The sequence below is a fragment of the Callospermophilus lateralis genome, chromosome 3 (genome assembly GCF_048772815.1).
Source record: "Callospermophilus lateralis isolate mCalLat2 chromosome 3, mCalLat2.hap1, whole genome shotgun sequence".
Lineage (NCBI taxonomy): Eukaryota > Metazoa > Chordata > Mammalia > Rodentia > Sciuridae > Callospermophilus > Callospermophilus lateralis.
In genome coordinates this window covers 196600686-196614207 of record NC_135307.1, presented here as the reverse complement: position 1 = coordinate 196614207, position 13522 = coordinate 196600686, and the positions used below count along the sequence as shown (strand labels likewise).

The window sequence follows — 13522 nt, the reverse complement described above, 5'->3', positions numbered from 1 at the left end:
TCATGGGCCCCGGGGGAGGGCTCCCTACTCTGATCCTGGAGGTGAGGTCTGCGTCCCCTGCCCCAGGGGCTGGCGGTTCCCAGGCCAGCTGGCTGTGGGTTGGAAGTGTGCCCACTCCAAGGCTGCCCACCTCAGTCGCCACCAGAGCCGGCACCCTCCGCGGAGCATCGGGGATTCGTCCCGTCACAAGAGCCCTGGTTGCACTTCCAGTTAGTGGCTTCTGAGGCCCCCACGCCACGAGGCTCTGCCTGCTGCTCACGGGCGCCAGGCGTCTGCACCAGGTGGGCTCAGGGTGGCCCAGCTCATGAAGCCACCCCGCCACTGGAGGAAAGGCCCAGTTGGGACGGGCCCCCGCGGCATGGCTGGTGAAGTCACCCAGGAGACGGTGGCGGGCTCGCTCCCTTCCTCTCCCCCTCTTCCTGCCTCCATCCCCTGATCTGTCTTGCACCGGCTTCCACAGTCCCCCTGCCTGTCATTTGGTCTCTGCCCTGTTTGTCATCCCTTCAGGCCCTGAGAGCCACCAGGGCTGGTGGGCGCAGCGCCCAGGCAGGCAGGCCACAGAATGTGGGGCGTCCATTTGGAAGTGGACACCGGGAGCCTCATTCGGATCCCACAAGGAACACCTAGCAGGCGGCACAGTTTGGTGAACCAAGCTCCTTGGGTGGCCACCTGGTGACTCGCTGTGATGGCAGCCCTGCCGCAGGACAGTGTAAAGTCCAGGGGTCCCTTGTGAGGTGTGGCTTTCTTTACTGGCACAGACACAGAGCTGCTGAGCCTCATCCTCAGGAGGCCTGGGCGGAGGCTCTGCCCAGGACCATGAGGGCAGCAGGGAGCCTGGACTCTGGGTGTGGGCCCTCCCTCCATGTGGCCACCCCTTACCTTGTGTCCAGGGTGCGAGGACCGGGTCTGAGCCACCAGCAGCCTCACCACGGCGTCCCATTGCTCAGCTGTCCGGCGGTCCCTTGCGGTCACTGTGAAGGCCACCTGCTCAGAGGGGATGCGCAGCTCCCGGGTGGCGTAGACTGTCCCGTCTGCCCCGACTTTGAAGTCCAGGCTGTTGGTCTCATATTGCATCCCCTGGCTCCCCAGACAGCTGCTGAACTCAACTGGAAGAGGAGGGGGGAGACGGTCAGGGTGGCCAGGCGGGCCAAGGGTGGCAACAAAGCCAGCGCATCCTGGGTCTGCAGAGAGCCTCGGGAGGAGCTCACTGAGCTCTCCACCCCCTGAGAAGGCCGCCTACTCCTTCGCTGCCCCGAGGGACCCCCAGGGGCGCACCACTGTCCTAATGCAGCTGCTTCCCCTGGGCAGACGCGGCTCCCTGTGCTCCCTTGGCATTCGCCACAGTCTGTGAGTGCCCGGTGGGCACCACCAACCCAGAGACACTTCCTGGTCACCCCCTTGCCTCACGCAAACCCCCGCTGCCCGTCAAAGCCCTGATAAATCTATTTCTGCCCAAGAAAAACCGTGTGTAGGAAGGAAGCCGAGGAAGCTGGCATTCGGGGACTGTCCCTGACGGCAGGGGAGTCCTGGGAGCAGAACTCAGATCGGCTCATTGAGCAAGAATGGCGGCTGTAAGAGGCCTGGGGCAGGCCGGGCGGGGGGGACCGGGCAGGCCTGGCCCAGCCACGTGCTTTCCTGGTTAGTTGCCAGCAGAGTGGAGGAGTCGGTCTAGTGACACCGCTGGGTACCACACATCGCTTTGCTCCCCAAACATTAATCACGGAACCAAATTTCCAGCCCCTCCCTGTGGCGCCAGCACCAAGGCCACTTTTAACTCGGTTGCAGAGAAAGACGACTCAGGAGCAGCACATGCGTGGGCCACATTTGTGCATTTCTGAAGCGTGTTTTCTGCAAATGTCGCCTATTGCCACGGTCAATCACAAAGCACCACCAGCCACTGTCCAGACTGCTGACAGAGGCATGGGACAGTCACCCAGTGTTCGTCAAAATGTGGGCTCCAAGCACCTGGTGGAGGGCTGCTCTGAGGGACGCCACCGTCACTGCGTGCATTATTTAATGACTATTTATTCCCAAGCAAACACAGGGCGACTCGTAGCTGCGTCTGCCAAGCGGCTCCCGCGAGCCCACCTTGGACTGGGAACCTCACTACTTCAGGTGTCTCCTGGTCCCCGGCACCTCCCACTCATGGGTGGAGCATAAGGTTTTAAAATGTGCAGATGCCAGGGTTTCCCCCTGGTCCAGAGCAAGCCGGCCAGCCCCAGAGCTCTGGCGGCGACTCTGCTGACCATGGGGCGCACGAGGCCCGGGCTGTGCTTCCCTGGACCAACCCTGCCTGGAAGGATGGAGCAATGACCGTTTTTTCCAGGTGACAGGAGAATCCCAAACTGCTCTACAGCACTGTTTGCCCCAGTGGTAAACAGACTGGAATCCGCCACAGACTGAGCGGGTCGATCCTCTCTGCCACCCAGCAGCCACTGACCAGTATGCAACAAGAGCTGGCGCCTGGCGGGAGGGGAGCATGACCACAGGCAGCTCCTTTGTTCTCAGAGACAGAATTTCTCCGGAGATGGACGGACAGAGCGGACAGCAGCAGGAGAGATGGTGCTTCTGTAGGGGCACATGACCGAGTGGCTGGGTTTTTCTAAAAACAGGCACAGAGCTCCCGCCACCTCTCCATGAGCACCACGCTGCCCTGGGGAGGAGCGCAGTCTCTGAGCTGCCCGCACAGGCAGCCGCGGAGCCACCGTCCTCGGATGTTCCCATTTTACATGTGAGGAAACTGAGGCTCAGGGACACGCATCACCTTCTTGAGGTGATAGGAACAGGAGGGATTTGAAGCTCATTAGAAGATCTCAGTGGACCCTGGGCCTCCTCTTGCCCAGCTCTGTGAGGCTGGCTGGAGAGCGGGCCGCAGGCACTGCCTGAAGGAGCCCATCTGCTGGATTCCAGGGGATGAAAGTGTGGACCACTGAGGCCTGCAGGACCCGGGACATCCGTCCCTCCTCACTGTGCCTCAGAATGCTGAGCACTGCAGGGGAAGGCCAGGCCATGTGGAGCCAGCCTGCAGCGCCCAGTCTTCAGGGACATGGTGGTCCCAGAATTAGCAACGGGGAAAGCAGTGAGGGGAACCGTGGGCCCAAGGCCTTCGTCACACCTGGCCCTGTCCTTCAGCACACCTGTCCAGGCCCTAATCACACCTGTCCTTCAGCACACCTGGCCCTGTCCTTCGTCACACCGGGCCAGGCCTTCATGACAACTGGCCCGAGTACCTCATGACTTGCTTCAGTGATGACACAGGCCCCAGGACCAAGGCCCTTAGCCAAGGTCACATGGGCTTGTCCACTGCACACCTGCTGGGCTCCCCCTAGCACCTGGCAGTGGGGTTCCACCTGGGAATGGGACAGAACCCAGGCCCTTAGGGACAGTGACAGGGCATTGGCCTGCCCAGTTGCTATGGAGTCAAACTGGAGCCCTAGCCAGACTAGGGACCCCTGAGGTGTCCATGTGGGGTGGCCGGAATGTGGGGTTCCCTCTCTGGCTCTGCTGGGGACAGGCTGTGGAGTGACAACTTTGGAGTCCTGGGCATCTCTGGTGCATCACCATGGTGAGATCATGTTGTGTGAATTTTACCTCAATTTAAAGAAAAGCATTCCAGTGGCTCCTGAGCCCCGAGTTCCCGACTGCTAGAATGACAGGGAGAGGGTGCCTGGGCCACCAGGTCCCGGTCGCACAGTGTCCCTGGATGGGTTGGGAGCTCTGCTTCCTTCCCTCTCCCTCAGAGGCCTCCTGACCTGCCAGGGCAGGGGCTGTGCACCTGGCGCTCCATGTGCCCCTCCCAGGGGAGGACCTGAGCTGGTGGCAGGTGGAGACAGAGGAACCTGATATCTGGGAGAAGAGTCCCCAGTGCCACAAAGGACCAAGTCCGAGAGCCCAAGCGAGGCGGAGCTCGGAGCCGGGAGCCACGGAGCAGCACACGGAGCCTCAGCGAGTGGAGGTGCCCGCCGGCTGCAGCCCTGGGAATCGGTTCCCCCAGGAGCTTGGACGTCTGACCTGCAGGAACTGTGCACATCACAGAGAGAACACGGTGACAAGTCTGCCCCTAGAGTCCCTGGGAGTTGTGCACCCCAGTGGCCAGGTCCAGACCGCAGCAAGGAGAGGGCCTCTGCCCTGGTCCAGGGATGGGGAATCAGCTCCCAAGACTTACGGGTGGGCTCCCTCTCGGCAGGGTGCAGGACCAGCCCCACAGGTGGCACCTCCTCCTCCCAGGGAGCACTCAGGGCCCAGTTCACCAGGGCCAACGAGCAGGGCACAGGAAGCCCACTCCGCCCAGGAGTCTCCAGTGTTCAGAGAACTTGCAGCCGGGCTCCCCACATGTCAATGAGCCCAGGAGGGGTGCCAGGCATCTTCTGGCTTCAGTTCTGAAATCTGAGGATCGCCACTTCCCTCCCTGTGCTCCACAAAGCACTGGCAGCCCTTCTGATTCTCCAGGATGGTGCCCACGCCCCCTGCCCCTGCCTCGTGGTGCAGAGCCTGCTAAAGTGCCTGGGGTGACCGGAGAAGGGGCAGCTCCTTGCTAGGAGGCTGTGGGCTTTATCTCACTGCTTTTAATTGCTGGCTCTAGGGAGGCGGGCGAGTGGGGACAGGTAGCGAGTGGCACATGGTCACTGCTTCCCTGTCTGCAGGGGCAGCAGGCCACGTGGCCCTAGGACGGCTTACAGGGGAACTGTGCTGTGGCCACAAAACAATGCTCTGATCACACACTGGAACCCTGCACTTCTGAGGTGGTGAGAGAGAGAGACGTTGGAGCTGGCAGCAGGGCTCCGAGGAGCCAGCCGGATGTGTCTTTAAAACACAAGAAACAGGACCCGGGGAGCGGGCTATTTTTAGAGCTGCCAGCCTCTCTCTCTCATTAGCGACTTGCACATCAGGACTGCTAATGAAATCATTTGCAATTAAGGCTCAGGTGGAGCTCGCTCCTGAGAGGCCCCGCCCACTGCGGCAGGGAAGGGCCTCCGGTGGCTCCCGCCCTGGTGGGCTCCTGCTCCATTTTAGCAGGAGTGCAGGCTGGGTCGCCTCCCGTCTCTGCTTTGCTCCTGCTCTGGCTTGTCCCTTCAGGCTGGGGGTGTGGGGGGGTCGCGGTCTCTTCGCTCCATGGGGGGTCATGGTCTCTTCCGCTCCAAGCTGTCACAAAGCGGCTCTTGGCAGGAAAGGAGAGGGGAGGCTGGCGGTGGGTCCCCTGTGCCCATGTGGAGCTGTGACCCAGGGAGTGCCCGGCCGGAGGGGAAGGCGCTCTGGCAGAGGGGCCCCAGGGCCTTCTGGCCCCAGCCTGCCACGCAGCTTGGCAGGGCCAGTCCTAGGCTGGTGTCTGCACGTGGACGGCAGAACCTGGTACGGCTGCTCCTGAGCTGGTGGGACAGTGAGGACGGGTGAAAACTGCGTGAACAGGAGGTTTCACGACCCACACCCCTCAGGACGGCTTTCTTCACCCTCTGTCCTTTTGAGTTAAAACCATACACATAAATAAAAAATGTGTCTTTGCCCCTGACGGCCCACCTACCACCAGGAGGAAAACTTAGAGGGGAGAGCTAAGAAGCAGACTCCTCCACACCCAGGGGCGGCCCGGGTGGGGGCCTGTGCCTGTGTCCCCTCAGGTGCCCTCAGCCTTGGCATGACTCTCTTGGGAAGGCCTTGAACTTGGAAGCTAACTTGGGGCTGGGAACGGGCAGGGCTTGACCTTCCCAGGAGAGGGCTGGAGTCCGAGTCTCTGCCAATCTCAGTGCACACTGTCCAGAGCCCCCAGGGTTCTGAGTGAGGGGCCTGTGCTGGGATCTCACAGGAGACAAGTCCTGACCTTTGCTACCCCCTAGCCACTGCTTCAGCCCTCAGCTGCCCCAGAAGTGAGGGCTCACAGATGTCACTCTGGGTTGGGGACAGGCAAGGGCCTGGGCGGGCGGGACGACTGCTTAGAGCAGTGGAAGAGCAGAGCCTGGGGTGCAGCCCCCTGGACCCCCCTCCGTGGGTGCAGGGCCCCGGGACTCCCCTCTGTGGGTGTGCAGGGCGCCGGCAGCCGGCAGCCCATGCATCTGGCTCATCTTCAGCTTCAGGTTTCTGGGGCCGAATCCAAACAAGAGCCTGAACTTTACCAGCCTGGCTCCCTCCGCAAACATGTGCAGGTCGGCTGCCAGCCATTTTTCTGAAGTAAATAAGGAATGCAAACACGTCTCCTCCCGTAGCTCACAGCAGCCTCTCCCGGGCCTCTGCTCAGGCCTCGTCCCACACTCCTGTGGCTTTGGGATGCTGGGGGTCTTGAGATGGGCAGACTCTCAGGGTGTCTGTGGGCCTGGAGAGGGAGCGTCTGGTGGGCACCAGGCCCTGCATGTTTGTTCCTTAGCGGCTCCAGGCGGACCCCACCTTGAGCAGAGCGACCCGGCTCTCAGAAGGCTCTGGGTACCCAGGGAACAGAAGCTGACAGGAAGGCATGTGAATCGTCTAAAGTGGCCCCAGCTGCTGCCTGGGGGGGGGGGGCTTCTTGGAAGGGGAGCTGGGCAGGGACCAAGGGGAGAGCAGGACCGACCCCCACGGCCCAGAGGCCACCCCACCTGAGCACGGTCTGCCAGGCCCAGGGGAGTCTTGGGGAGGTGGAGCAGAGGTGGGGCTGCTCCTTCCCAGGAGTGGGAGCTAAGGCCTCCGTGGACGTCTGGTCCCTGGGGAAGCAGAGGTCAGTGAGGGAAGCGAAGTCCACCCGACGTGGGAAGAACACCACAGCTCTGCTTCATCCACGGGACTTGTGACGTCGCCGGAAGCAACTGCAGCTCGGGGCAGCCTGCCGACAGGGCTGGGCTCAGTTGCCACGAGGCTTGTCACCTGAAACGCCAGGGCTTGAGTTCTAGTCACACGCCTGGCATGGGGTGGAGGGGCGCCCTCTGCTCCTGTGACAGCTGAGCAGTGGTGTCGGCGTGGGGTCCAGGGCAGCGCACCCAGCTCCTGAGGCCCCGAGGGGCCACACCTCGCTCCTCTCCCATGTCACTGCCGAAGCCACCCCTGGCTTCCAGGGAGGGAGGAGGTAGAACCAGGCCGTGTGGGCTCTGTGTCAGGACACGTCACTACGACATGAGCGGCAGCAAGTGCTCAGCCGGTGGCTCCCCGACTGCCAGGGTGGGGGTCCTGTGATTGCTGCCCTGGGCGATGTTGCCACCCCTTTCCTCCACAGATGGGAGAGCCCCTGCACACAGGCCACCTGCCCTGCTTCCCTGCGTCCAGACGGCCGGTGTCCAGGCCTCCACACCAGGGCAGGGCACATGGGCGTGCCTCTGAGCTCCACCCGAGTGACTGATTTGTGGCTGGCCGAGGGAGTCAGCCTGGTGGCGACTGCCGCGTGCCTTTTGTGGTCCTTGCCCATTCCAAGAGTCCTCCAAGCTGCTCTCCAGAGATGAAGCCCACACCTGCCCCAGGGAGCCCTGTGCACAGGGCATAATGCAAATGAGGCGCTTCTCCTGGGTGATCACCCTGCACAGTTTCCACGGGGGAGCTGGATGAAGGACCGCTGTTAGGGTACGGGAGGAAGCCCAGCCGAACGCATCATATCACGGCGTGCTCTCCTGGGGGACAGGGGACTTCACAGGTCAATGGAGCAGGGGTGATGTTTCCCCAGTTATTCAGACACTGGGAACCGGGAAGGCAGGAGGCACAGGGAGGGCGCGGGCATCTGTCCTCCATCCTGTGGGCTCTTCCCTGAGGGGGTTGGCCAGCCCACCGTGCAGCCCATCATCTGGGCCACCTGCCTGACCCTCCCACCAGCACAGCCCACCGATAGCCAGAACTCCATCTGTCCCAGTGACTCTGGGCTCCTGCTGCGGCCCAGCCCAGGACGGTGGAAGAAGGCTCCGGGCTTTCTTTAGGAAGGAAAGGCTCTCAGAGAAAGGTGGCCTTCAGACTGCACCCTCCCGGCCTCTGAAGGAGAAGGCGTGTGGAGGACGTCCAGGCACCCGGCCTACTTCCTGGCCACACCTGCTCTGCGCTGAGTGTGACCAGGCCAAGCAGCAAGCATGCTATCTGGGAAGGGCTGGCGCCGTGTGGCCTCAGGAGCTGGGTGTCTCTGGACTTCATGTCTGACCAGCACCAGCCCTCAAGCCCCCAGGCATGGGCTGAAGCCCCGCAGGTTTGCCGACTCGCTGTGGTGAGGGAGACTGAAGCCACAGCTCCTTCTCACATGGAAATGGCGGCCTTCACCTGGAGGGCGTTTGGCGAGCAAAGCCGGGGACACCCCAGCACAGTGCTGCACTTGGAGGCCACGTGTGGGTGATCCAGGGAGGAGCGCGTTTGCTGATGGCCACACCATCACACGGCGGAGAAGAGCAAGCCACCGTCACACAGGGGACGAGGCAGTGAGCAGGGCAGGAAGGCGCCCCTGCACCGCTCCCTGGCAGATCTCGAGGGAGATGTACAAGGGCAGAGGCAGCCAGGGCAGGACGGCCAGTGAGAGGGCAGGGCAGGGCCAGGTCAAGGAGCATGGGGTCTTCCAAGAGGTCCACTTCCTGGTTTATGAAAGTGCTCGGGGACACAGTGGGGACCCGGTCAGACAGACACACACTCCTGCTCCTGAGCAGGGACCCAACAGAAACTAAAGCTGACGTGGGGACGGCGGGTGGGCACACAGCGAGGGGCACTGGACGGGAGGCGGGAGGGAAGGAGGAGGTTCCAGGAGCCATGAAAAGAACCAGCCGACTCCCCACCAGACTCCGCTCGGGCCCCTGCTCTCCGGAGGAGTCCGTTACGGTCACTTTTGCTGCTTGCTCGCCCTCTCTGTGGCCTTTCTGCAATTCTGTGCTGAACGGAGACACTGAACCCAAGACCCCTGGATGGTGACACCTCACTGCTGCCCCGTCTCCTGTTGGGCCGAAGCCAGGACCCGGAATCCCTCCCAGAGCAGGGTCAGGTAAGGGCACCCAGGGGCGGCTCTGGACCTGGCTGCTCAGCAGGAGGAGCCTCTCTAAAGAGAGGGGCCATGAATCGGCTCCCGTGAAAGCACTCTGCTGGGAGGGAAGCCACCTGCACACCCCGAGGACGCTGGTGACACAGCCAGAGCCTCTGTGCTGCTCTCCACTGTCACCGTGGCTGAGAGATGCGAGGCACTGGGAGGAACCAAGACACTGGCTCCTCGGTCAGCGGGTGGCCCAGCGCTGGCTTCGCGTCTGAGTGGCACAGCCGGCACAGCAAGGGCCCGCTGCCCCTCTGCGTCCCAGCAGCAAGCTGCTTCCCACCACAGTCTGGGCTGCAAATGCATCTCGACTTCAGGAACGACTACAAGGGAAACAGGAGCTCCCAGGGATCATCCACTCCCCAGGAGGAAAGAACAGGGGAGCTTCCTTGGGACAAGGTTAACAGATGCTTGCACAGGACCCGAGGGCCTTCCCCAGCTCCCTGAGGCTTGCCCCCCACAGGTGAGCACAGCGCAGCTCTGCAGCTTTGTGATCTAAAGTAGCAAGTACACAGAGGACCCAGATAAGAACTGGGAGGAAGCATTTCTGTGTTGGGTGGAAAGAGAAGCAAACGAAGGTTAATGTAGTTAGTGAAATATTTCTAGTTATTTCATGCAACCGTTTTGCAATATCACTAATGTTTTTGCACATTTCATGCTTTTCTGGAGGAAAAGCATCTCTGTGTTTGAAATCAAGAAATAGAAGCCTCGCAGCCTCCGCGGCTGTACCCGGAAGACCCAGAAATGACACGGAGAAGTCCTCACGTTGCACTCGGAAATCCAGAGGTGAGCTGCATCTTTCTCTGAGCTGCGCATGAATAAAAATCACCCAGGCAGAAACAGATCACCAAACAAAGCCCTTGGGGACAGCCTCCTGGGGCTCATGGTGCCAGTCCTCACACAGGGGTGGAGATATGTGGCTGCAGGCATTATTAAGAGGCGGGGCTACAGTTTGGAGTCTGCCCTGGACAGGACTTCCAAGACTTCTGGGAGAAAGTCCTGCCCTGCAGGAGGCCTGGGGGCAGGTGGGGATACCACAGACAGGACAAGGCTCAGCATCCCAGAAGGGCCCCCAGCAGAGCACACGCACCTACAGCCCGGCAGCCCCAGGGCCAGGTGCCGGGCAGCCTACTGGGTTGGGATGTGCCGCTGCCTTGCACAAGTGTCCTTTCTGCTCTGTTGTGCATGCTTTGCACATCTGCCCAGGCAGAGAGGGATTAGGTTCCTCCAAGACGTCAGGAAGAGAAAACAGGCGGGAGTGGCTGCAAGGGAGAGAGCAGCTCTGTCCCACAGCCTCCTCAGCCGGCCTCCGGCACCTTCTGTCCTTACTTGCCAAGCCGCAGATGGGGCGTCCCAGAAGCTTCTGCTGCTGCTTCTGCTCACGCTACATGTGACTTCCTGCCCCCTGACAGGAGCCCAGGCTGTCTCAGGGAGCTGGATGTGCAGTGTTCACTTCCCCGGGTTGCCCAGGTGTCCAGGTGCCCAGGGTGGGGCTGCCCTGGACCGCAGCCCAGCAGGAGGCAGGGGTGCTTCGCACCAGTGGCTGCCCCTTCTTTGCTTACCCTTTTGGTCCACCCCATCCAGCCCAGTGCTGCCTGTGGACCAAGACCGCCTGTTTGCCCAGGCCCTCCCATTGTCACTGCCCTCCCTCCTGCCGGGCAGCCACCATGGCACCTCTGAGGGCCTCCTGTATGCATGGCTGGGCCCTCTTTGTCTGACTACCCATGGTCCCAAGGCCTCTGCAGGGCTCCATGACCCTGAGTCAGGTCCAGGATCTGAACTTGGCCCTCCTAGCCCACAGGAGATGGCCTCTCAGGCCACCCAGCCTCATGAGCCTCTCCAACTCTCAGCCCTATGTCCACAGTGAGGGCCTCCCACCCCCGCACCGGCCTTGCCTTGCTGACTGGCCTTTTGGTGACTGTCTGCAGCCTGCAATGCTGGTTGGAGGGTCCAGCCACCTGATATTGGTCCTCCATGGCTCCTCAGCCCTGTGCGGGGCTCCCAGCGGCTCATGTCCATATGCCCCCTCCCACGGTCAGCACCCCAGGGCATTTGCACCTTCTCCCCTCAAGGCACCTGCTCTTCCTTCCCCCAGGGGGCCGTCACTCCCTCAGGCCCCTTCCCTGACCACTCTGTCCTCGCCCTCTATCTCATACCTGCTTTATTTTCCTGCTGGGCATGTGGCAGCGTGACAGGATCTGTGGGTGGAGGCCAGATAAGGCCCGTAATCTCAGAACCAGAGGCTGCGCCTCACAGACAGAGGGCCTGTGCAGGTGGGATTAAGTTAAGGATCTTCCAGTGGGAGATCGTCCTGGATTATCTGGTGGCCTCAAAAGAGGGAAGCTAGAGGTCAGAGTCAGAGAGGTGGGCACTGGGGTACTCCAACCCTGAGGGTGGAGGAGGCCACTGGAGCACAGGTGGCCCTGGAGCTGGAATAGGCAGGAAACGGAGGGACCAGGCCCCACCCTGCCCGAGGCCTGTGGGTCGTGCGGCCTTGAGGACTGCCATGTTTCATGCCATTTAAGCCCTTAACTGGGTGGCAGTTCGTTTCCGCCACAGCAGAGGTCTGATCCTCCCCTTTGGTGGCCCTTTGGTGACTGTCTGGCAGGTGCTGCAAGGCTGGGCCCCTTCCAGGTGGCCACGTCTTGTGGCACCCAGCACAGGGCTGGGCACACAGGGTGCTGTGCGGTGTCTGTGGATGAATGAGCACCTGGTCCAGGTGGCCTGGACAGCAGGAGTGGTGGCCTCTGTCCACTGCCTGTTCCACATGGACCCTGTCCCTTCCTCCCCACACCTTGACAGTCCTTCTGGAGGCAGACCCTTCTGTGGCCCAGGGCCTGGGACAGGGACTGTGGGGTGAGTGGACAGAGTCCATGCTGGCCACCTTGTGTGGCTTTAAGCACCAACCCTGGCTCAGCAATGGGGCTCCTGGGAGGGTGCCTGATGCAGAGTGAGGTCCAGGGCCTGCAGGCAGGGGACGGTGCATGGCCAGCAACCGCTGTTCCCCCTCTGGAACCGTCCGTCCTGAACACTCCCCGATGGGACTTCACTAGGACACCAGGCTCTGAGAGTGGCTAACTTGTTGAAGGACACATAACCGCAGGCAGCAGAGGGACTTTGGCTACTGATTGTTCTGGAAAGTTCTCTGGGTTATATTACTCTGGGCTGGGGAAAACCACCAAGTCAAGGTTACAGAGGAGGCCATCCTGGGGGCGGTGCAGACCCTCCTGGCATGGCTTGTCCTTCCCTCAGGGTGAGTCCGTAGCTGTGGGCTCTGCTCCTGAGGCTCCCAGGCAAGAGAACTGGACAGTGAGAAAGATCCCGCTCAGCCTTTGTCTCAAAGTTCTCAACTCGCTGCTGGGGGCCACTTTTCACTGCAATACACAGATGGTCCCCCGATCCTGCTAATGAAAAACTCTCACACGCTACAAAAACAGACGTGATCATCTGTTTTCCAACCTTCTGAAAAAGCCCACGGAGGTGTAAGGTGCTGCGCAAATGAGAATAATTAGCTCGTGCCATCTGTGTGGAAAGAGAAAAAGGAACGAGACAGGACCCCCTGCCTCCGGTCCACGCCACAGCCTCGGGCTCTGGGAGGGCAAGGGGGTCTCGGGAGTAGCAGATGCCACCGTGGTGGGTGTCCTCTGCTCTTCCTTAAGAACCTGCACGCTCCCCAGATAACCTTTTAGTGGCCAAAGAGACCACCGTGAAGAAGTGACCAGGGATGGGGCGTGGCTCAGGAGGGACGCCTGCCTGGCATGCGTGAGGCCTGGGCTCATGACCAATCTGACGTTTGGATGGCACTTCTGGTGGTCTGGGGTCAGTAAAGCCCCTGGAAGTGGCCAGCTGTACCCTCTGGTGCCGGTGCTGTGCCTGTCTCCTTGCTCATTTGCGGGGCTCTGACTCTGAGACTGACACTATTGGGTAATGCTCATGGGTGGGAGCCACGGAGCTGGTGGCCCTGTAGGGGTCCTGGCCAGGCCCCAGCCCATGCTCTGTCCATCTGGCTGGGGACCAGCCTTTGCTTTTCATGTCCAATCTCTGTCCCATGCTGGCACTTCTGTAATATATGGTAACAGTGAATTGTCAGGAGCTGATCCCAGGCCGGGCCCTGCAGCAGATCCCCCAGCACTTCCCTGAACCTCTGTGCCCATGGTCATGACCGCTGACAAGCTGCCTGTGAGCAGGGGCCTGGCATGGTTTGGAGAAGCACCCACAGCAAGCCTTCCTGGAGGAGGTGAAGAGGGACGGGGGCAGGGGTAGGAGCCTCAGAGGAGTGGGACAAAGGAGGAGCCCCCACCGTCTTCCCCGACCAGCCTGGCCAACACCCAGCTCCCTGCTCCCGGCAGCCAGCCCTGAGACGGCACCCAGCTCTGCCTCCTACGCACAGGGTGCCGCTCCCCTCACCAAGCAGGGCCAACTGTGTCCACCGGAAGACCACAGAAATGACCACGGATGGCTTGCTAGACTGGGCCTTCCACCTGTGGTGTCTGGATGGCTTGAGGATTCCCAAGCAGCCCGTGGACGGGGCCCCGTGGAAGGACCCGGAGCCTTTGCCAGCAGCCAGGTTGGAAGCAGTTGGAT

At 61.5% G+C, this 13522-nt stretch overlaps 1 protein-coding gene across 1 annotated transcript in view; it reads right to left on the bottom strand.

Moving 5' to 3' along the window:
* Positions 1-13522, bottom strand: part of Cdh4 (cadherin 4) — a 348119-nt gene that overhangs the window by 59870 nt on the left and 274727 nt on the right. Inside the window, exon 3 of the mRNA XM_077109098.1 lies at positions 880-1106. Within this exon, the coding sequence (XP_076965213.1) occupies positions 880-1106 (227 nt within the window). The remainder of the gene's footprint in view (positions 1-879; positions 1107-13522) is intronic.